This window comes from Pundamilia nyererei, unplaced genomic scaffold (assembly GCF_000239375.1).
Source record: "Pundamilia nyererei isolate P.nyererei 1_Seehausen unplaced genomic scaffold, PunNye1.0 scaffold00055, whole genome shotgun sequence".
NCBI classification, from domain to species: domain Eukaryota; kingdom Metazoa; phylum Chordata; class Actinopteri; order Cichliformes; family Cichlidae; genus Pundamilia; species Pundamilia nyererei.
Genome location: NW_005187456.1, coordinates 2596202 through 2619556, shown reverse-complemented (window position 1 = coordinate 2619556; position 23355 = coordinate 2596202). Strand labels below are relative to the sequence as shown.

The following is a 23355-nucleotide window of genomic DNA, read 5'->3' as shown; positions in this document are numbered from 1 at the left end:
CCCCCTCTATGTCTTCCTCCTCCTGTTTCTTTCCCTTGCAGCTCATCATCGACACCCCCACCAGCCCTGTCACTAGTGGCCTGCCCCTCTTCTTTGTTATCACGGTCACCGCCATCAAACAGGTAGGATGCACACAAATATGCTTATATGTCCAAGAAAAATTGCCCGTGATTATCCTCTATACGCATCAACTGCTGGCCTCAAATACCCACGCACTCTCCGTTCTCCGTTGCTCTATTATCTGTATATACACATTCCACTCCCAGCAAAGGGGCATGCCATTGAATCTGTCTGCTGATGTGAGAAATATGATCATGAATGGTCTCCTCTGTTAATCACTCGAGCTGAGGATCCCGTGACTCTGGGCGATGCATCCTCTCCGTTCCGTCCCAGTACTGAGGGATGGGGTACTATCAGTGATAGATAGAGCTATTCTCGCTCAGGAAGCCAGAGCTTTACTAGGACATAAATCTAAAACATGACACATTGGCTACAAATCCAGGAAACGGGTCACCAAGCTCAGAAAGTGCGATGCTAATTAATTACTATGTATGACTTTGACCTCGTGCTCTCCTCTCTCTTGATCTGGTGCTGGCCCCGATTCTGCTTGTACAACAGTCTATATTCTTTGTTTCCCCACTGCCAACACACACACACACACACACACACACACACACACACACACACACACACACACACACACACACACACATTTATTTCCTCCTTTTTTTTTCCACCTCCCCTTACAATCTCGTTTTCTATCCCTTGCTGCAACCCACTTGCTGCATCTCTCTCAGGGCTACGAGGATTGGCTCAGACACAAAGCTGACTGCTCTATAAACGAGTGTCCGGTGGACGTGGTGCAGCAGGGGAAGGTGGTGAGGACACAGAGTCACAAGCTACGGGTAAGAATGGCCTCATTAGAGCAGCATAGCACCTGAGGCCACAAAGCAACACTGCTGTTCTGCTGCATAGCTCACTTTTTTTTCCCTGTAACTGTCGCTCTCACCAGCCCACCCCTTTCTCTTCCTCTCTGCAGTCCTCTCGAACTTTCTTTACTGCTGCTTTTGCTCTCTCTTCACTTTCCCACCAATTAATTTCCCCGAAGCTGTGATAGATTGTCCCCCGGTGTAGCACGCGAGTCCCTCGGAGGACGAAGACGACTGATGTATTTCACGATTTAGGATATTCCTGTCATCATCCTCTGATGTTCTCTTCTGTCATTCTGATGCAACAGTAAATCTCTGTTTGGTGGTGTAATTCAGTTTGCCATGATTGCAAATGATTTTCATAATTTCACATCCCATCTTTGATCGAACTGGTAGTTTTTTTTTCCCATCTTTTCCATCTCAGCTCACGTAGGATTTCACGTTATTCCAGTATTATCTTCTCAGCCCACTATCCGATTCTGTTCACTTTAATGCACAAGTGAACTCTTCTTCTTTTTATAGAGCCATTACACCTTTTTCTGTATGAAAACACACTGGAAATAAGGCTCATTAATTTGCATTTATTAGTGTGGCTTTATTTACAGCAGTGCTGCTCGTGGTACCAAATGCAGGGGCGAATGCCAATATTTCTGTGAAAAATATAAACTAGTGTCACTCAGCTGGCATGCTGCTCTGCAGTAATCTGTCCTTTATCATCCAAGTATGAATGAAAACATCAGACTGCTTAATACTAGCCCATCACCTAAAATGTAGATGCATAGAATAGAGCCTGACCGATATTATGTGTGTGCTAATATCAGTCTGCTGATGAATCTGCATTGGCAGTTATAGCAGCCGATAAATTTTTAATTTATCTGCTAGAAAAACAGGAAAGAAGAGAGCGGAGAAACACGCTTCAACCGTGTAATGGGTGTTACAACTCTAAAACGTACCTGTTGGCGACACAGGAGTGCCTGTAGGTCACGAGGTAGACAGGCTGCTCCAGTCTCCATCAGTGAGATGCTGAATCACCAGTTGCTCTCTAAAGCGTTCATCAGAATATAGAAAACACTTAGAAGAAGCATAAAAACAGTGTTTGTATGAATGGGTGAATGTGGCATGTAAAGTGCTTTGCCTGCTCAAGTAGAAAATCCCTGTATAAGAACCAGTCCTTTTTCCATTACTGTTTATGTGTTTGGACCGCCACATACACAGCAACCAGCTGATCTGAGTAGGGTAGAACATAAATGAGCAATCGACAACTTGTTGAGACAATAAAATGAGATCATTTTTAAACTGCATTGCGAATTTATTATGGACTCATAAATAACGACACATTCATTCTCGTTTTGAATCATTGTTTTTTCATAATATGTAATTGGTGCTGGTTACATGTCGTGTCTGCTGCTCTTAAAGTAGAGTTAATGCAGACTATGTGGGAACCTCAGTATATAGTTTGCACAAATCTACCAAGTGAAAGCCCAAATGCACAAATATACTTTTTTTTTCTTTTCTTTTTTTTATGTTTCCTGCCTGGCTTTATCTGTCACTGTCTCTTTCCTGTCTTTCTGCCTCTCTCTAGCTGTCTGTGTCTGTCTTCTGGGGATTGTTTTTTCTTTAGTGCTAAGGTTTCTTCCTTCCATAGATCAGAGAGGATTAAAGTGTGAATTGGGAGCAGGAATAATGATGAATACATTAATCATGCAAAATCAGAGAGTGTGTGTCATGTGTATGGTCACCGTGGAGATGGGATTTATCAGAGTTTAAGCTGCTCTGCTCGCATAATCCGTTATGCAATTTCTGATTTTATTTTTTTAATTTTTTTAAAGAGAGATGGTAAAGGATTTCTAACAGGTTTGTCAGTCCCTGTCACTAATTCTGTGTTTATGTATTTATTATTAATGATATCGAAACCACTGTTTGTCCTCTTCCAGGTGGGGGACATCGTTGTGGTGAAGGAAGATGAGACGTTCCCCTGTGACCTCATTCTTCTCTCGTCTAGTCGCTCTGATGGGACCTGCTACGTCACCACCACCAGCTTGGACGGGGAGTCTAGTCACAAGGTGCCACAACTAGTGAATCTGTTTGAATCAGTCTGTTCTCAACTTATCTTTATATCCATCCATCCATCTTCATCCGCTTTATCCGGGGCCGGGTCGCGGGGGCAGCAGCTTAAGCAGAGAAGCCCAGACCTCCCTCTCCCCAGCCACCTCCTCCAGTTTATTCGGGGGAATACCAAGGCGTTCCCAGGCCAGCCGAGAGATATAATCTCTCCAGCGTGTCCTGGGTCTGCCCCGGGGCCTCCTCCCGGTGGGACATGCCCGGAACACCAACCCCAGGAGGCGCCCAGGAGGCATCCTTGTCAGATGCCCGAACCACCTCAGCTGGCTCCTTTCGATGTGAAGGAGCAGCGGCTCTACTCTGAGCCCCTCCCTGATGGCCGAATTTCTCACCCCATCTCTAAGGGAGAGGCCAGCCACCCTTCGGAGGAAGCTCATTTCTGCTGCTTGTATCCGCAATCACGTTCTTTCAGTCACTACCCACAGCTCGGGGCCATAGGTGAGGGTAGGGACGTAGATCGACCGGTAAATTGAGAGCTTCACTTTTACACTCAGCTCTCTCTTCACCACGACGGACCGGTGCAGCGTCCGCATCACTGCAGCCGCCGCACCAATCCGTCTGTCGATCTCCCTTCTCCCATCACTCGTGAACAAGACCCCGAGATACTTGAACTCCTCCACTTGGGGCAGGAGCTCATCCCCGACCCGGAGTGGGCACTCCACCCTTTTCCGGCTGATTGTCTTTATATTTCCTGTCAAAAAAGAAGTTTACATAGGTCCTTAAATTAATCAGAGTTAAGGCCTTCTGAAGCACCAAATCACCACAAATATAAGTCTTTTATGAAATCAAACAATGCCTGTCTGCTCACAAAGAACAACAGTTGTTATGTAACAGTGTAGTATTATCCAATGCTATTATTCTCTCCCTAAACTGTTTTAGTCTCCCTAACAAAAAATGAAAGCATCATTGTTTCCAGGCATACGGAGAAAAGATTATTGTATGTATTATGAAAAAAAAATCTCACATCCATGAGTTTGCATTGTCAGGACTATTGATTATTATAATATTGATTAAGAAAAAATGCAAGAAGCTAACGCAACCATGTTCATCATTCTAGTAAATATGTAATCTCAACACTATTCTGCAGTGTTTTACTGTAAACCTATAAACCTTATGGTTTATAATTTGGGAGTTTTTAATTACCTGGAGTATGAAAAGTCTTATGGGTTACAGATTTTAAATTGTGTGAATATTGCCTGTAATTATTACTAGTTATCTGCTGCAGTGCACTATTTAAGCTGCTTGACCCTGCTCACAGTTGCTGGGCTCGTGCAAGCTGCTTTACAACCCTGCTTTTCGGCTGTTTGACTAAAGGTTAATTTATTACATATTTATTACGCTATTTTCCAGCTCCCTGACTCTGCCAGTATTTAAAAGATTCATTTATTTTAAACTGTGCCAATCATTTGGCTCCCTTCTCTTAACTTAGGGGGAGTTAAACTTTTAACTTTCCTCTGACCCCACAAATAGAAGATTTGTGGGGTCAGTTTAAGAAGGCACCCTTATTCTAATTTTTGCCTCATAACTTTTGCACTGTCCACTTCCTGCTGTGACAAAACAAATTTCCCACGTGTGGGACTAATAAAGGTTATCTTATCTTATCTTAAGGTTTAACGGGAGTGTGAGATTTCCATTTATTCTACTTTCTCATGTTTTCTGTCAGTGATTATTCACAAAAGATAATCAGCAGATTTACTCAATAATCAGAACATTAACTGGCTGCAGCCCTGCACTTTTCAGGCAGCATGCACCTACTCATAAATTCATAATGATCGAGGTGACACACTGGCCCACCTGCACAGGTGATCACTGGTGTCACTCACATGATCTTATGCATGGATGATCATATGCATACACAAACACACACACACACACACACGTATTACCCACAGTATAGAACAGACTACTGAACTCATCTTCCTCATACATGCCCTCGGGGCAGCCCTCTGATGTGTTCACCATCCCAGCATGCTGTCCCCTGGTGACCCCAAGAGCGCCCAACTCATCTTGCTGCCTTTTTTTTTCCCCCTCAGTCATTTAGTGAACCGGCTGAGGCTCTTCTCATTAGCGACTGTGGGTGACATTTTCCTCTTGCTGTCTTCTTCATCCCCCTCTCCGGCACCTTTTCTGTCTCAGACCTATTATGCTATACCAGATACCATGGCCTTTAGAACAGAGCAGGAGGTGGATTCGCTACATGCCACTATTGAATGTGAACAACCGCAGCCTGACCTCTACAAGTGAGTGGGAAGCATGCTCACTGATGCATCTTTATATGCAAACCTGTTACAAGATACGTCCTCGTCACTGTGTGGGTCTTGTTTTGACATCGCACTGACTTCTTTACAGATTTGTGGGACGTATCAATATTTACAAGGACAAAGAAGAGCCTGTGGCGAGGTTTGTGTTCACTGTGTGAGTGTGTTTCAAGGGTTTAATGCCAACGGCCTTCAATTGTTTTCTCTGTAATAACACCAGCATCTTAATTGTATTGTTTCAGACCACTTGGAGCTGAGAATTTGCTCCTTAGAGGAGCCACGCTGAAGAACACACAGCATATTTACGGTATTGATGTGGATTCACTTTGCTTAATGACTCCTGAATGTTTTACAACAGTAGAAGAAATGCTGGTATCATTTCTGCATTTGTAACTCACTGTTGTCTGTGCCTTCAGCTGTTGCAGTCTACACTGGCATGGAGACTAAGATGGCACTTAATTACCAGTCTAAATCTCAGAAGCGCTCTGCTGTGGAAAAGTATGATGAATCTCCCAGCTCATTTCACTGCATGATTGAAAGTCGTTCTTTGAACTGGTTAATTGAAATGCACCCTTCTTTATGCATACTCTCTCTCCTTCTCCTTCTGCAGGTCGATGAATGCCTTCCTCATAGTGTACTTGTGCATCTTGATCAGTAAAGCGGTGATCAACACTGTTCTGAAGTACGCTTGGCAGTGGTCGCCCGATCGGGATGAGCCCTGGTACAACCACAGGACTGAGCACGAGCGTCAGCGCCATGTGGTCCGTTCATAAGTCCTCTACTTTTTTAAAAGTAACCACTTAAACCAAGCGTCTGGTGTCACTTAAAACTTCATAGCTGTTTGTCTCCCTCCCCCGACTCAGGTGATCCGAGCCTTCACAGACTTCCTGGCCTTCATGGTTTTGTTTAATTACATCATCCCCGTGTCCATGTATGTAACGGTGGAGATGCAGAAATTTCTTGGCTCCTATTTCATCAGCTGGGACGAGGAGATGTTTGACGAGGAGCTGGGAGAAGGCGCTCAGGTGAACACCTCGGACCTGAATGAAGAGCTGGGACAGGTACACGCACACGCCCAGATGCGGACTGTCGGATGCAATCTAAACTCTGTTGAGGCATGCCTCTACTGTACCCTTCTCCTTTCTCCCTCCTAGGTGGAATATGTGTTTACTGATAAGACGGGCACTCTAACTGAGAACAACATGGAGTTTATCGAATGCTGCGTTGATGGGAACGTCTATATCCCACATGCGATCTGCAACGGCCAAATCCTGAGCGCTGCGTCAAGTATAGACATGATTGATTCCTCACCTGGTGGCTACAGGAGAGTAAGTGTGTTTTGCTAAACAAACAAGGGGAAGCTAACCTCAGTTATAAGGCTGGACGATTTTGATATATCCTATACCCAATACATATACATTTTAACACTTTCGTTGTATAGTGTATACTCTGTCTTATATTGGGGGTGAAAAAAAGTCCTCTGGTACACGGAAAAGTGATGAGCATTGCACTTATGGTAGTGGCAACAAAGATTAGTTTAGATTTAATAAAAGAAAACTTGTGTAGTCAGCATGAGCAGCAGTAGCTTCCACAGATGACTAGAGCGCGAGAGAGAGAGGACGAAGGGTGCTCACTGCCAAAAAGTGCTGAAAAGATTTCCTGGCTGGGGGGGGGTTTGTTTTGTTTTTTTGATATATAGCACAGAAATGTCACGCTATCGACTAAACAGAATCGATTGTGTAAAAAACAAAAAGAGGATTCGTTCTTCACTCTTGTTGTAATTATGCACCTTCTAACTCGGCCTGTTGCCTCCATAAGAAATGATTACGATATGTAGCTGTGCCTTTTGTCTGTCGCTGCAGGAATACGAGGATTTGTTTTTTCGGGCGCTGTGTCTGTGCCACACGGTGCAGGTGAAGGAGGAGGAGACGGTGGATGGCATCAAGAGGGGCATCCACCAGGGCAGGCCCACCTCCTTCTACATCTCTTCCTCACCAGATGAGGTAGCTTTGGTCGAGGGAATGAAAAGGTAAATGCGCTAAAACCACACAAAGTCCCCTAAAATCTTTATAGGTTCAAGTTACATTAAACTTTATTAGTGCGTATTTTATATTTTGGTTGAAAATGTATTTCGATCAATTACCGTCCAGAACTTTTACTTTTGCCTTCAGGCTGCTCTTCCAACACGGACTCAGCCAGTAAACAGGAATCTGCTGTTTATTTCACAACGGATTAGGGGTTTGGCCGATTCATCAGTTTTATCTAGAAAGGCTTCAGTAAGGGAAACCTGACCTGGAAGTGTCTGTGTGGTAGCCATAACAGGAGCTGGTTCAATTCTCTAAAAATTAAGGGAAAGTGCTTCCTTGGTTCCTTTGTTACCTCCTGTAGCAGAGGATACACAGGATAAAATAAGATATTACAGTTTGTTTTATTTTATAGGCTGTTTGTATGATTTAAAATCTCAACCTTTTAATGAATATGTTGCACCAGTATTTTATTTTTATTTAATCTGGCCTGTATGAAACGACATGGTGAGAACACATTGGTGCATTTTGGAATCCATCTTCTGGATTTTGCAGTTTCAGTATGGCAGACAGTTACTAGTCTAATGTAAGTATAATCAGTCTTTGGAAATTCTCCTTCACACCTTTTTAGTCATCTTTTCTTTCATTACTGTGTTTCACTGAAGTAAAGTAAAGGAGATCAATGTTCTTTTTTTTTTTTAAATATTTGACCACACTTCTTCTTTGTACCACAAGTACCAAAAACTGCAGTTCCACAAATGACCACTTGAGGCTGTCTCCCTGTTAGAGCCCAAATAAACAGTTTAGGTTTTCATGGTGAATTGCCTCCTTCATGATGATTTAACTTGTATTATAATTTAAAGTAATGTGTGACAGGTAGGTGCTGATACAGTCTGCTCGCTGTCCCTTCTGTTAAGTTATGACTCTGAGCTCCTCTAGATTATGTTTGTGGCAGCTTTTGGGACATTTTAATAAAATTGTCTGAAAAATATTATAACTGTGATAACTTCCTGTACAGTTGATTGTAGTAACAGCTTGTTTTCAACGACATATCCTCCTCACCACTTGCAGTGAGTCCACTATGTTGGCAGAGGGAGGGTGCAGGGTCACCCCCTCCAACAAAATGGTCTTGGCTCAATTTTTCCTGAAGTACTATCTGGCAGTGCAAATTGTTGGTCGGTCAAGAACAATTTAAAGCCTTGATGGCACAGAGGATGATGCAGACAGGCTGCTGTGAAGTTTTCAGACTTGTATTATCCTTGATTAACTTGTGCTGTGTTTTACTGTCTGATTACTGTTGAATTACTCAAACTGGACCACCTACAGTGTTTATAATCTTTATACCAAGAAGCACCAAGTCCACGCCAACACAGAGAACCTTTTCATTTTTTTTGTGTGTGCTATTTTAATAGTATAGTGTAGGACACTTCAACCATGCACCATCAGGGAATGCTGCTGTCTTATATAGCTTTCACAGATGTGCTCTGTCTTCAGCGTATGTGTGAGCTCAGGTTACGCAGAATGCGTCAGAGCACCTTTAGCCTTTCCAAGTGGGGCATAAGCGAGTATTGGTGTACATGGTTGCTTTTTGTTGGGCTTTAATGCATCTTTTTCCTTTCACTCTTGTTGCTAGGCTCGGTTACACATATCTAAGACTGAAGGACAACTACATGGAGATCCTCAACAAAGATGACGAGATTGAAAGGTCGGTGTGCTAAGAGACTGGTGCGGTTACTCCACAGGAGATAAAATGAGATTAATTCACTTGATGGAGTTGCGGTCACACATAAGCCGTCATACAACAGCCCTCAGCTTGTGTCTCATGTTCACCCGAGGTTACAAAAAAACTACAACCACCAAAGAGCAGGCAGAGGGTTGCTTTTTACGGAACTACTCAATCGAATCAAAACGTTCCAGCTGATCAGAAAAAACAGAAGCCGAACGAGTTTCCATTAGAGAGTGGTTTTGTGGCAAGTGTTTAATGTTTTGATCCGTGGGATGTGTTTGTGCAACCGCTTTCCCTCGCTATCACTCTCTGCAGTGGCCTGTCAATAGTGAGCTATTTTAAGGAAGCAGGGGAGCTCAGGAAGGGAGGGTGGTGCAGTGGGCAGCGGTGAAGACTTTAGCGGCAATGTGAAAGCAAAAGGTTTTACAGCTTTCTTGCATTTTGTGCTTTTACCCTTTTTAAGGGATCCAAGACCACTCGAGCCAAAAATAGAATTAATTTAAGCCTCGGCCATCAATCTGCATTGTGGTCTGTTTTACAGCTTGCTAATCAGGAAGTTAAAGGATGTAATGAAACTGTAAGAGGGGATAATGTGAGTTGTTTATCTTACAAATTATTGGAAACCTAAATTGAATGGAGGAAAAAAATGCAAAAATGAGTGTGTGCACTTATCAGAACTGTTGAGTGTTGGACAATTTGTAGATAATATGCAGCACTCTGGGGAAAAAAAGCCACAAACAAATATCTTTGCAAATAAGAAAATTAACAAAACAATAACTGCGTCTTTGCCAATGCCGTCTCTCCATCAGGTTTGAATTGCTCCATGTGCTGAACTTTGACTCTGTCAGGAGGCGAATGAGCGTTATAGTCAAGTCGAGCTCAGGTAAGATATCGTCTAACACGGGGCTGTTTATCGGATGCAGTTCTTGCAGTTGGCTTTACGGATATTTGTTTTGCGTGCTCCCAGGAGACTACCTGCTGTTCTGTAAGGGTGCTGACTCATCCATATTTCCACGGGTGGTCTCGGGAAAGGTGGAACAAGTTAAAGCCCGGGTGGAACAAAATGCAGTGGTAAGTGGACAGTTTGACCAGCACTGGTTATATAAGGGGATTGATGATACACTGCATCAGGTCAGTTTTAGATATCATTCAGAAATCTTTCATAGCTTCATGCTATAAACTTAAATTTTAATGTTACATTTGAACAAGAGGTTTAAAGAAAATTAATATTTCCTTTAAAAACATGAAAAGAGTACCTCTGTGTGGCATTTTTATTTTTTCATCTTTTAGCATACTAGTTTTTTGTGTGTTTTTTGTTGTTGTTGTTGTTGTTTTTTTTACTGCCCTTCTTTGACGCCTTGCACCTTAATGAGTCTTACTTTTAGCTAAAGCAGTCCACTGTTCCAGCCAACAAAAAAATCTCTAAATGGTACCGATCCAGCACTCAAATTATTAGAAGACAAAGTTAGCAACTACTTAGACAGGATAGTTGAGCGTGTAGCAGTTAAAGAGCCATATATTTCCCTCAGGGGGGGTTTTTGGAGCCCAGCTAAAAAGTGAAGATTGCACTTACCTTGAAATGACAGATACAAATGTAACTATAAATAAGTGCTAGTGCACTTATAACTCTGCTAGATGTGAATGAAAACACATTTTATTCTAAAGCACGTATGGCTCTAATGTGGATGAGATTGGAACACTTGCGATCAGCATTTGAATTTGTTCATTTTTCTCCATCGCTCACTTCGCTGTAACACCAGGAAGGGCTGCGAACTCTGTGCGTCGCCTATCGAAGGCTCTCACAGTCTGAATACCAGGAGGCGTGTCATCACCTGATGGAAGCCAAACTGGCCCTGCAGGACAGGGAGCAGAGGCTGGCTCAGGCCTATGACATCATCGAGAGAGACTTTGTTCTTCTGGGCGCCACAGCAGTGGAGGACAGGTTGGTCAGAAAGAGGGGAACGGAGAGATTTAAAAACAGTGCAGCAGCGGGGGGACAGAAGGACAGAAGGGAAGATTAATGAATCATTAAGCCGCCCTTAAAGGATTGTCTTCAGAGCGTTCTCATGACTCATGAGTGCAAGAAGAATATTGTGTCAGAGCTCTGATAGGTGACTTACTATTAATACTGCTGTTTCTTTTCCACTGAGAGAATAAATATGCAAGATGTTTTTACGCTCGGAAATAGCAGACCACAGCATTGACCCCAACTTGATTGATCGCAAGCACGACAGTTTAATTTCCTAACAGATAAGCTGCTGATGGGCAGGGACAGGGGTGGCCATGCATTGATAAGTTATCACCAGTCTGTAATGGATTGATTGAAGCTTTGATGAATGCTTTAGTTCTGTATAGCTGAGTGGAGGCTGCATCACTTATTGACTTATCGATTTGCAGGCTCCAGGAGAAAGCAGCAGACACTATTGAGTCACTGCACAAGGCTGGGATGAAAGTTTGGGTCCTGACGGGGGACAAGATGGAGACGGCGGCGGCTACTTGCTACGCCAGCAAGCTGTTCCGTCGCACCACCCAAGTCCTGGAGCTCACCAAGAAACGCACGGAAGAGCAGAGCCTTCACGATGTGTTGTTTGAACTCAACAGGACTGTTCTCAGACAGCGCTCCATCTCTGGGTATATGCTCATGTGGGCAATCTGCGTTATGTGTGCAACTGCCTCTTGGTCAAATCAGTAGATCTTTTAGTCCTTCTGATGTGTACATGGATTTCCCTGTTGATTAGTCTGTGACGCATTGTTTTTTTTTTTTTTTCTCAGCTTGTCCGTAGACTGCCTCGACTTTGGCCTCATTATCGACGGGGCCACTCTTTCTGCAGTATTGAAGCCCAACCAGGAGGGTGCAGGCCACGGCAACTACAGAGAGATCTTTCTAGAGATCTGTCGTAACTGTAGCGCCGTACTCTGCTGTCGCATGGCACCTCTGCAAAAAGCACAGGTAAAGGAAGTATGCGTGAAGTAAATATGCCACCTCCAAAGTGGCACATTCACAGTGGTACTGATTGGAATGGGATGGGCTTTTTGCAGATTGTGAAGCTGATTAAAGCCTCCAAGGAGCACCCCATAACCCTCGCTATTGGCGATGGAGCCAACGATGTCAGCATGATCTTGGAAGCACATGTGGGAATTGGTGAGTGCATTTAAGCACCATAATTATCAGCTAATTTGCTAAATCATCCATTTAATATTTAACCCAATGCTAATCATGATATTTGATAGCAGAGCTTTAGGTTAACCTAAAGTAAACCTTTGTTTTTGACAATAATCTATCAATTTAGGTGATCACATGTGGCATAATTGTAGTAATTGCAGGATATTTGCAAGTAAAATGCTAAAGGCAGTAACTGCAGCAATAAACATGCGATTAGACTCGTGATCAGGCTGCATTTAACCCTCTTTTCATTTCTTTAGGCATCATGGGTAAAGAAGGTAGACAAGCAGCAAGAAATAGTGACTACGCCATCCCGAAGTTCAAACACCTGAAGAAGATGCTTCTGGTCCATGGCCATTACTACTACATCCGAATTGCTGAGCTCGTTCAGTACTTCTTCTACAAGGTACTAGACGGGCGCCTCATGCGCTCAAGTGGCTCATACGTTTTAATCACTTTATCGTAATTCCCAGTGAAACACAGTCACAATGAACCAGATTTTGCAGCTACTCTGACAGATTACTGGATTCATGAATCCGTGGTGCAACCTATTCCCGGATTCATGCCCATGATGATCAGTGTGGGCGGCTTCCACAGCAAACAGTGCCCTGCCAACTGATTCATTTTTTTCCCCTTTTTGGCAGGCCAGCTGCTTACGGCCCACTCAGTGAGCTTATAGCACACAATTTCTGCATAAACAGAAATGTGTAGATAGTAGCATTTTTAGAGTCTTTAATTTTTTTTCATTCGTACTTGTCACAAGCTTATCACTTTCTTTGCTTGTTGTGTGTTTTTTTCTTCTCCCCCCCCCTCTTAAATCTTTCCAGAATGTATGCTTCATCTTCCCTCAGTTCCTCTATCAATTCTTCTGTGGATTCTCCCAGCAGGTAAGTACTTTATACGGTGTCAGAGTTATCATTGAGAAGCACGCAGTCATATTTGCATTGGTCACATATTCTCACAGGAGCTTCAAATAGTAACTATTTCTGTATCTATCACTGATGATGAGAGAGGTTTTGCTCAAGCCGTGTGCTGGCATGTCATCCTTCTTCCCTCACTTGTATCTCTTCTTTGATTCTTAACTCCTCCCACTGATGTAGGAGAGGGGGGCAAGAGAGGAGACATGACCTAATCCTTATCCAAAAGGTTCTCTTGAGGTGTCTTGAAGTGAATTTAAGTGATTATAAGAACTTCAGCAATGCTGGACAAGGAATAATTTATAGATGGAGGGGAGAGGAAGTGATAGTTCACAAGTTATTATAATGAAAAGCACCCATAGACGCCACATTTTCTCTCAGTTCTGTGTTCTCTCCAGCTCTGGGGATCTATCAACCATAGTAACAGAAAACAACATTACATGCACAACAGTATTTATATGGCAGATGAAGTCACTAATCGTCTGGAAAACTTAGCGAAGCATATAGCAGTTGAGACCAATTTAAAACCGATAGAATAAATTAGACATACACTCACAGGCCAGTTCATTAGGTACACATGTTTAACAGCTTGTTAATGCAATTAACATGGCAGCAGCCCAGTTCGTTGAGGCATGTAGGTGTATTCAAGATGACTTGTAAGAACTCAAACTGAGCATCAGAGTGAGGAGGGAAGGGGTTGTTTCATGTCGCTTCATCAAAAGCCATCACACATTAGCCATTGTGCTTGTTTTGTTGGTGTAAAAGTTGTTTGTGCACCTAAAGGGTTTCAACGGACACCGTTAAGAGAACCACAGTAACGTTCCTAGCTCTAATAAGTCAAATATGTCAGTATGTAAATGGTTTCAGATCACTGATGCCGTCTGTTTCCTCTGCAGCCTCTGTACGACACGGCGTATTTGACGCTTTACAACATCAGCTTCACCTCCCTCCCCATTCTGCTGTACAGCCTGGTTGAGCAGCACGTCAGCATGGACACATTGAAGAGAGAGCCCTCCTTGTACAGGTGAGCTCAGAAGAAATCCGATCCCCAAATATTCTCTTTGTGCATGTAATAGCTGTTGTTCCTAAACGTTGTCACTCTGTGTTTTTCTCAGGGACATTGCGAAGAACTCCCTCCTCCGCTGGCCTGTCTTTCTCTACTGGACATGCCTGGGTGTGTTTGATGCTGTTGTCTTCTTCTTCGGTGCCTACTTCCTGTTTGACAACACCACCTTCACCAGCAACGGCCAGGTAAGCCTCTGTCTCCCTGTCGGCAAAAGGCGGTGATAACGGCCAGTACGCGAACAGAGCGGAAACTGAAGACTTAAGGGGTGTTTGTGGTGTTTGAGGCATCTTTTAGGGGATTAGAGGGAATAAATGGATGTAAAGTAAGTGCTCTCATTATAAACGCTCACTCGATGGGGTCTCGTTAAAGAGGAGCTTAGGTGTAGCGGTTTGACTTTGCGGTCCTGGCATTGTGGATCTGTAGTAGTAACGTGTCTGTCCTGGGTCCCCATAGGTCAGCTACATTGGATCTCCATTCATATTGACAATAGCATCTTTCTCTGTATTGTTAATTTGTATCATGTCAACTGTTTTTGATCGGTCCTGTTTTTTAAGTTGAGACATCCTGAAATTCATTTTGCCCTTTGTCCTGATTCTTTTCTCTTTTCTCCCCTCCCCCTCCTTCTCCCTGCTTCCTCTCTCTTTATTTTGCTCCTCTTTCTTCTTCTTCTTCTTCTTCTCCCTCTCCTCCTTCAGCTTATGACCACCAACACACAGATGGTAAGCCTGTCTCCCTCCCTGTCAGCTCTCTCTGTCTCTCATACCCTTTTTCGTTCCTGTCGTATTGTTTACGCCTTCAGTTTGACCGTCTCATACCGCTCCATCCTTTCTCACGTCACCGCCATCCACCGTTTGAATGTGTAGTTTTCTAGCGCTCCATTATTCCCCTAATCTATGTAAAGCCCTGAATCCTTGCACAGTATCCTGATCTTAACTGACATGGTAGAAATCTTAGATGCTTCCTCACATTATCCTTGTGTTTCCTTCTGGTAGTAAACAAATGAATACTAGTATCGCTGTGGCTCGAGATCCAACATCTGTTTGTTTTGTTTGTTTTCTGTCGACCTTGTTTGTGCATTTGTGTGTATTTGTACGTCCATGTAATTTCACTGATGTGGGAGGTTTATAAAGGGGGGGGGGACCGTACTATTTCTGCAGTTTATAAAGGAAAGAAGTAATGGACACTGGTATCAACAGACAGCTGGTTTCTTTGCCTTGATCTTCCTATCCTGTCACGATCCTCCCTCTTTCATCTTCTCATCCCATCTGTTCACCCCCGATGTCTCCTTAAACCTTTCTAGGATTTCATCAGGTAGAAATATTTGCACACTGAGATATGAAGTGAAAAAGCCTCCAGTTCAGTGCCCACAATATCCCTTTCTCTCACCTTTTATCACAGCAGATATGATGTAAGAGTGTCTGTTCCCTCCTCGTTTTACTTGCTGGAGGGGCGGGCGGGTATCGTAGGGTGTTAAGTAATCCGTGGATGCAGGGAGAACAGCTTGTGCGATTGATGTTGCCTCTAACTCTCTTCTTCCTCTCTTATCCCTGCAGATGTTTGGGAACTGGACGTTTGGGACTCTCATCTTTACTGTTCTGGTGTTCACTGTAACACTAAAGGTGTGTTTGGAAATCCACTGAGGGGAAAATATTTAAGTAAAGCTAATATCAACTACCTTTACATAAATGATATCTTAGTTTGTACCCAGCTAGCTCCTTTTCACTATGTCTATGTTCTGTTTGTTTCAGCTTGCCTTGGACACGCACCACTGGACCTGGATTAATCACTTTGTCATCTGGGGGTCGCTACTTTTCTATGTTATTTTCTCTCTTCTCTGGGGTGGGATCATTTGGTAAGATGTGCTATGATTTTACTTGAATCAGTCAAGTTTATGCTGATCAGTGTATTTCAGGAAAGTCATTGATTTTTTTTCTTTCTGCCTTCTGCCTTTTATTTCGCTGCTCAGGCCCTTCCTGAACTACCAGAGGATGTACTACGTGTTCATGCAGATGCTGTCCAGCGGTCCGGCCTGGCTCAGCATCATCCTCCTCATTACAGTCAGCTTGCTGCCAGATGTCATCAAGAAGGTCCTCTGCAGGGCCATGTGTCCCACAGCCACTGAACGCGCACAGGTACAATGTTGGCACCACCTCCACATGAAGCTGGAGGTTTGAATTGTCTCGTGTCTGAAATTAGGCTGTAGATATTTTTTCACTGTAGTGATTTCTGATAGTGTTCACTAAATGCTAACCAGTGACTAATTAACGCTTTCCCCCTTTTCACTACTCAAAATCTGAGCTCATACTACACATCTCAGTACCCTAGTGGTGTGCCATAAATCTGTTGACTGTATTATGAAAGGAGGCCATTCAGATCCTTAGTTTATTTGAATATCAGCTGGATTTACTGACTTCCCGTTCCCTGTGGCTTAGCCTTACGTTGCCGTGAAACAAGCTTCACCGTGAGTGGAAAAGCGAGTGAAAGGTCTGACAGATTTCTTCCTCTTGTGCTTTTTTTTCCCCCTCCTCTTCTCTTCTTTCTCACTGCACCCTAATGGATCACCGTAATCAAAATCCACACCACCTCTCATTGAGCCTTTCTCTCCTTTCCTTTCTTTTTGCCTTGTTATGCCTTATCTTCACTACTTCCATCCTCCTCTTTATTCTTTTTTTCATCCTCCCTCCTCATTACTGTCTCCTCTCTCGCCCTCCTTTGTTTTGTCCCCCCACTCACTCACGCGCTCTTTCATGGTAACTACAGTCCACCCGCCCGTGCCTTACTGTGGAACCGTCCACCATCTTCATGCTTTCACAGTCCTCCAGCAGAATGAGTTTCTGATTGGGCCAGAGAGACGAGAGAGGAGCGGGAAGAGGAGGTGACCCTCTCTTTTAAGCCCTCATCTCTGTTTGCATGGTGGCATGCCCCTGTATAAACCACATAGCACCATCTCTACTAATGTGAAACTAACTACTAGCTGCTAATGACGACACAGCACCCGGTTTGTAAGGTTGCATTTGTAGTATCCTTTTGCTGCCATTTTCATTACATATTTCATTGTGTTTAGTTTCCCTTGGTATGTTTGACATGTATTTTGTTGTCACCGTTCCAGCCAGTCTCATCTATATGTTGTTAAAATGATGATGTGTCGTTGTTGGTAGGACTTTTGTCATATTAGGTTTTACCTGAAACAGTTGAATTTTACAGAAATTTGCACAGTTTCCTCTAGAAAATACCAGTTTAGCTTTCCTTATTTATTTGTAGCTGGTTTATTAGTCAAAAAGTGAATCAATTATTAGCTGTTCGGTTTAAAAATTCAAAACGACCTTTGGTTCTAGCTGCTCCAGTATGAGTAACTTTCATGTCACTTTAAGCAAGTATTCTTGGGGGTTTTTTTTAAATTGTTTTTGATCCATTTTTAGATGTTTGTTGCCTTGGCCAACAATTCTAAAATTGAATTTAATGACAAATAGTGTAGCAGTTTATACATTTGCCTAACAAGCTAAAAATCCCCAGGTCAATCCCAGGAGGAGACACAAATCCACAAATCCTTTTGGGGGGGGGGGGTCTGGAAGGGCATGCAGTGTAAAAATCTGCATATCAAATATGCAAAGCCATCCACTTTGGTTCACCCCTTGTGAATAAGGGAGCAGCCAAGAGTAGCTGTATATTTAATGACAAATAGTCCTGGAGTTTTTCAAACATCACCAAACCATAGCAGCCTTACATGATAGCACAAATCTGATTTATGGAAAATATTTGCAATCCCAGACCACGTCTGGGAATTGGACAGCTGTTAAAGGGACCGTTCACCCCAAAATTAAATATCCATATTTCTTTTAAATCAGCTTAAAGTATTGAAGCATTACTAGACAAAAGACGAAAGGTTGAGCAGATTCCTTCATCAACCCCTGTCCTTTAACATCATCCACAGAGGGTAAGTTCTGTGCAGGTTCTGGAGGACAGCGTGGCTCCTGGCTCTGCTGGTGGAGGTGGAGGCCGTGAAAGGGACCCACTCCACCCTGATAGGACCTGTGAAGGAGACAGTGGAAAAAAAGCTGCTAGAAGCTCTGACTCCTTGGTACCACATAGTCACAGCACCCTACTCAGCAAACCCTAGAGTACCCACAACAAGGGGGCTAGGGTCACCATGGTAACGGCACACAAAGGGCGTGGATAGTGGGGTGTTGGGCTCTTAATGCTGATGCCATGATGCTTCCTGCTGCTTTGCACTGCATGCGGCATGCAATTGTGCTGTGGCTCAGAGTGACGGGGGTGCAGTGCTGCTTCATGAAGAATTTCCTTCTGCCAAAGCTACTTTCAGGAATCACAATCCCCAATTAAGTCAGCAGCGCTAGTTTCACCCAGAGAGGCTACAGGTTTAATACAGATTTGATAAGTGCAGTCTGTAACTAAGGCTATATTTTATTAGGAAAGGCCCCAAGTAGGTTACTTCCAGCACTCATGTTTAAAAATTAAACTCAGGGGTGACATTTAGTTTGTCTCTGGCAATTTGGCAAACCAGGTTGTGCATCAATGTCTGTAATAAGTGTACACTGGCGCCATCTGGTGCTGAAACATAGAATTGCAAGTGAGTTTTGTCTTCATTACACAAGCATGCTTAATCGAACATGATTGCTAATCATGATGGGTTGTTTTCAGAAGGTTTATTGTTATTGAGTATGTTCTTTTCAGCATTTAAAGTAGAGTCAAGGTTACTTTTCGCATTTAAAAAAGAAATAAATAAATATGCAGACCACCAAATAAGTATGTTAAACCTTCTGAAAATAATTCTACCTTTCATGTGCATCGTGTCAGATTTTCTCGCAAATTCTATAATTTCACCTGCATGTTTCTTTTCCTCCAGTTTCCTCTTCTATCGCTTGAAATGTATTATGACGGTGGATTCTCTGTTTTTGTGCAGGATCATCAGAAGCTGTTGCCGGGTAGCGTGGCGGCCGTGACTCCACTGTCCTTCTGTCGATCCTGCAAAGGCACGAGCGCGGACTCCTCTCACCTCCACCTTGGCACCGCAGAGTCACTGTCGCTCTGCAGGTCTGACCCTCTACCCCAGAAACTCCTGGCCCATTTGGCAGAGAGCGGAGGGACAGAATTGTGTCCTCTCAGCCCTTACATGCTCCGTCTCTCTGGGGCAGGGTTCGCCTACTACGCTCCTGGGCCGGAAACCTCAGTGTGAACACAGATGCAGACTCTGAAGCTTCTGCATCTCAGAGATCCGTGAATTACACAACGCAGACATGTTCAAACACATCTGAAGCATGGACACTCCATGCTAAGTTCACCATGTGCATTTTTGGGCTACACCTGAGTGAAAAACCCTTTAGATAGTATTGCCCTTACTCCTAATTCACATACTTGTCTCATTTTTATTTATTTTTTTGGTTTGATTCAGCAAATTCCCTGCTCAGACTCTTACTTGAAAAAGTTTATGAGCAAAAGGAGAACCATGTGCGAAAATGTTTCTCGCACTGTGGAGCTGTGCCGTTTGAACTGTTGAACCTTTTTGTATTTCCTCGTCTCATTTTCAGTCTGACACTCTTGCCTGGTCCTCCACTTTTGCGTCCCCTTTTTTCGCTTCTTTGTAAATGTTTGTCGGAAACATTTATGTACATTTTGTGGTCTGGCCAAGTAAGGGGGATAGCCTTCAAGCTCAGCCCTTTAGGTGTGCGTGCGTGTGCATGAGCGTGAGTACGCATGAATTTTGCCTGTTTATTGTATGTTTGTATGTGACACACCTTTGCCTTACAGGTAACAACAGCAGCAGCAGGCTAGGAGCCAAAGGAGAAAGGTGTTTAGATTTAGAAAAACTGGAAAAAAAGAAGCATAAGTGATGTTTTTACAAAGCCTTACACACAACCATCAGCTGAAGGAGAGAGGCGGGGGAAATCTGAAGAGGGATGTGCAGTATTTTAGCCACCCTGCCTTAATTCATAGATGCCCTTTTTTTCCCTTTTAAACTGATTATATGTGGTCACTTTAAACACATTTGTGAGAGTACAAGGAGGTTCAAAGAGCATAGATATAAATATATACAGTACAATGAGTCTATTATTCCTCCTACTTTCTTTTACCCTCACAATTGTGTCGAGCTTTGTTTCCCTTATCTGTCAGCGTAGCATGTCAGATCTCTCTCTGCATGCTGATTTATTCTTCTCTCAGTTGTTCCACATCCCTCTTTGTCCCAGACATCATTCATCACCAAACCTTTCATGGCACTTGTGTTTTGTTTTTTTTTTCCTTTTCCCTGAACAGTTAGCAAAACTGCACCCTCTCCTGCCACCACGTGGTTGTGCAGGGTAACAGCAGCAGCCTGGGACTTGTTTGCGTGTTTGTTTGTGGATGTCCTAAATGACTTGCTACTCCTCCCTGTTGCATTGTGCTCGTGTGTTTGCTGCTGTGCTCCGTGTTATGCAAAAGTTAACGTAAGAATGCTAATGTTGTCACGTTATAAGGGGCTGTCTCTGTGTCACATAATTCCATGAGGCTTTTTTTTTTTTTTGTGCTGTTCGAAAATTATTGATGTCAGTCACTATTGATGTGTGGATGTAAATTTAAAAAAACAATGTTGATCTATATTGTGGTGAGAAGGGGTGTTGGATAGATTTCATTTCTTGTAAGAAGGTGGGAGACTTGAATCGGCGATGTCACAATCAAATCAATGAGAATGTTGAAGTGATTTGTCCATCACGTCCTCCAGCTGAAGATTGTAGCTCATTTTCGGTGAACCTCTTTTTCTGCATTTCTAAAAATCTGAATTTTGTTGGGTTACATAGCAAGTTACTGACTCTGGAAGTCATGAATGTGAGATTTTCTTCTTTTTTTTTTATACATTTATACAGTTTCATACACATCACCATTTGCCAATATGTATAAAATCATTAATCTGGACTCTTCCCTTCAGTTTTCACTCCACAAGCCTCCACAGGTGTGCAAACGTGGAGGGGCTCAACATCCCGACCTCAGCGATAAAAGGAACGTACTTGGTGCTTGTAACACAGTGTCCCACCTCACTGTGCCGTTGCCATACCGTATCGAGACATAGTCTAAATGTCATATTCTACAATAATAATGTAACTTTTGTGATATGACGGGGAAGCATTTGTTGTAATTCAGACATGTTTAGTAGCAAATTCCTCCACATTTCAAATTTTCACCACTTAGTCAATTTTTGTGTTGTCCATTGTGTATTTTTTTTTTGCTACTTTTGTATCTCAGAGAGAAGACTATATTTTAACTCTATGCTAGAGTATGTGGTCGAGTTTGTAACCAAAACGAGAGGAAAAAACTAAGATTCATTAGATTTACCAATAGTTATACACAGTGCACTTTGTTTTACAACAGATCTGTTTGACCATTCAAAACCAGGTCTTGTCTTGTCAGCTGGGGTTTATGGTTCACTCTTCCTCACAAGTTATTTTTCTAAGAAGATTGTATTGGGTGAGAAGGGGAGGGGAAAAAAAGAAGTGACCAAATAACTTGACTAGGAATGAACTGTCTGTATGTGTCAGCTCTGTCGCAATGGATTTATCACACCAGCCTTCTACTGCTGATCAGAATGTCAAACTGCTTTTTTCTAAGTCCATCAGCACAACAGCAGGTGCTCATCTTGTCACTCCTGAGCTTGGCAAAGGTCTGAAATGTCGACTTCTGTGCTCTGAGCAGCACACTTCATATCATACCTTTTTAGTATGGCACTGTTTGTATTACTAAACAGGTTTTGAGAAATTACTTTTTTTCCGTTTTGGATAAAAGATTTTAAAAGTTCACCTGTTGACTTTTTGCCAGCCTGTCTGTAGCAAATGAGGGCAAAGCACTGTATTGTCATTCTGCTTGTAATAAAGAGTGAAAACACTTGTCCTGCCATGGTTTGTGTTATAAACTATATCGCCAAAAGTATTTGCTCATCTGCCATCACACGTAGATGTAACTGAGTAACATTTCATTCTTGATCGATAGGCTTGAACATGTCGGCCCAGCCTTTGTAGCTACAACAGCGTCAACTCATCTGGGAAGGCTTTCTGCAAGAGCCGAGCCCGACTCCTGAAAAACAGCCCTGTAGCATAATTCCCCCTCCACCTAACTTTTTGGGGGGAGGAGTTGTCCCAACTTACACTTGGTACAATGCAGTCACACAAGCACCGTTCTGGGAATTGCCGGACAGAGAAGTGTGATTCATCACTCCAAAGGACATGTTTCCACTCCTCTAGAGTCCAGTAGTGGTGTGCTTTACACCACTGCATTCAGTGCGTTGCACTTGCTGATGTCAGGCTTGGATGGCAGCTGCTTTGTAGAGGAAGCAAAAGTACAGAAATTTTATGAAAGTTAAAGTATTGATTCAACTTCATTACTCAAGTAAAAGTGAAAAAGTGCGGGCTCTGAAACTTACTCAAAGTAGCTCTTTTGAAGATGTTTCTACCAGCTATTTCTGTGGAAAGCTAGTTGAACCTTATGTTATATTCATGTAATTGAAATCACATTAACATAGTGTGGGAATACAAATGGGAATGCGAACTTTATTTCAGTCTAATGAGTCCTTATGAATCTACACTGCTTGAATCAGTTATGGAAAAAAGGGGAGTGTTAAAGTGAAACTTGGCAGGTGGGGGAACCCTAAAATTGGTCGTAGTAGCACAGCATTGGGTAAAGAATCACAGCTGAAAATTTTTATTGTGAGCTCCAGTGGGGTTTCTTAGTGTATAGGCTGTGATCAGCCGATCTGGCCTACTGCTGCTACTATTAGGTTTACTGCTGTGTGTGAATTTGCACGACTGAATTCAACTAGATGTAAGCAGATGTTTCATGAATGGTCTTGGCTGATTTCCATCTTATACACTGACAATATTTTGTTTATACTAGATGGTATAAAGTAGCTATGAAGGTTAATTTCAGTGAATGCCACTCAGCTAAATTCATTTTTATCTCTGCTATCCTTTATGTAACCCAGCTCCACCCAGCACACTGTCCATCACACTCCAGCAAACTAACAAACTAACTAGTAAGAATTCTGAATTTAATCTCAGAATTCTTTTTTTTTCCCCAGTGGCCCTATCGTATCTCAGAATCCAGTATTCTGAGAATAAAGTCGGAATCCTGAGAAAAATGTCAGAATTCTGACTTTTTTCACAGAATTCTG

The 23355-nt window shown here is 42.9% G+C and overlaps 1 protein-coding gene across 5 annotated transcripts in view; it reads left to right on the top strand.

The window, feature by feature from the left end:
• Positions 1-22075, top strand: part of LOC102199663 (probable phospholipid-transporting ATPase IH) — a 32690-nt gene extending 10615 nt beyond the window's left edge. Inside the window, exons 4-31 of one of the 5 annotated variants that reach the window (XM_005733879.1) lie at positions 42-122; positions 798-905; positions 2864-2992; positions 5187-5290; positions 5400-5450; positions 5551-5615; positions 5725-5806; positions 5919-6069; positions 6172-6369; positions 6463-6636; positions 7171-7337; positions 8966-9037; positions 9868-9941; positions 10026-10129; positions 10819-11000; positions 11456-11689; positions 11831-12008; positions 12098-12200; positions 12482-12627; positions 13049-13108; positions 14035-14162; positions 14254-14389; positions 14900-14923; positions 15758-15823; positions 15953-16056; positions 16171-16336; positions 16965-17079; positions 19126-19188. In XM_005733879.1, the coding sequence (XP_005733936.1) occupies positions 42-122; positions 798-905; positions 2864-2992; positions 5187-5290; positions 5400-5450; positions 5551-5615; positions 5725-5806; positions 5919-6069; positions 6172-6369; positions 6463-6636; positions 7171-7337; positions 8966-9037; positions 9868-9941; positions 10026-10129; positions 10819-11000; positions 11456-11689; positions 11831-12008; positions 12098-12200; positions 12482-12627; positions 13049-13108; positions 14035-14162; positions 14254-14389; positions 14900-14923; positions 15758-15823; positions 15953-16056; positions 16171-16336; positions 16965-17042 (3165 nt within the window). In that variant the 3' untranslated portion in view covers positions 17043-17079; positions 19126-19188. Of the gene's footprint in view, positions 1-41; positions 123-797; positions 906-2863; positions 2993-5186; positions 5291-5399; positions 5451-5550; positions 5616-5724; positions 5807-5918; positions 6070-6171; positions 6370-6462; positions 6637-7170; positions 7338-8965; positions 9038-9867; positions 9942-10025; positions 10130-10818; positions 11001-11455; positions 11690-11830; positions 12009-12097; positions 12201-12481; positions 12628-13048; positions 13109-14034; positions 14163-14253; positions 14390-14899; positions 14924-15757; positions 15824-15952; positions 16057-16170; positions 16337-16964; positions 17080-18135; positions 18355-19125 lie in introns of all 5 variants that reach the window. The other 4 variants (XM_005733878.1, XM_005733876.1, XM_005733880.1 and 1 more) reach the window with 4 other exon arrangements.
• Positions 22076-23355: the final 1280 nt, after the last annotated feature.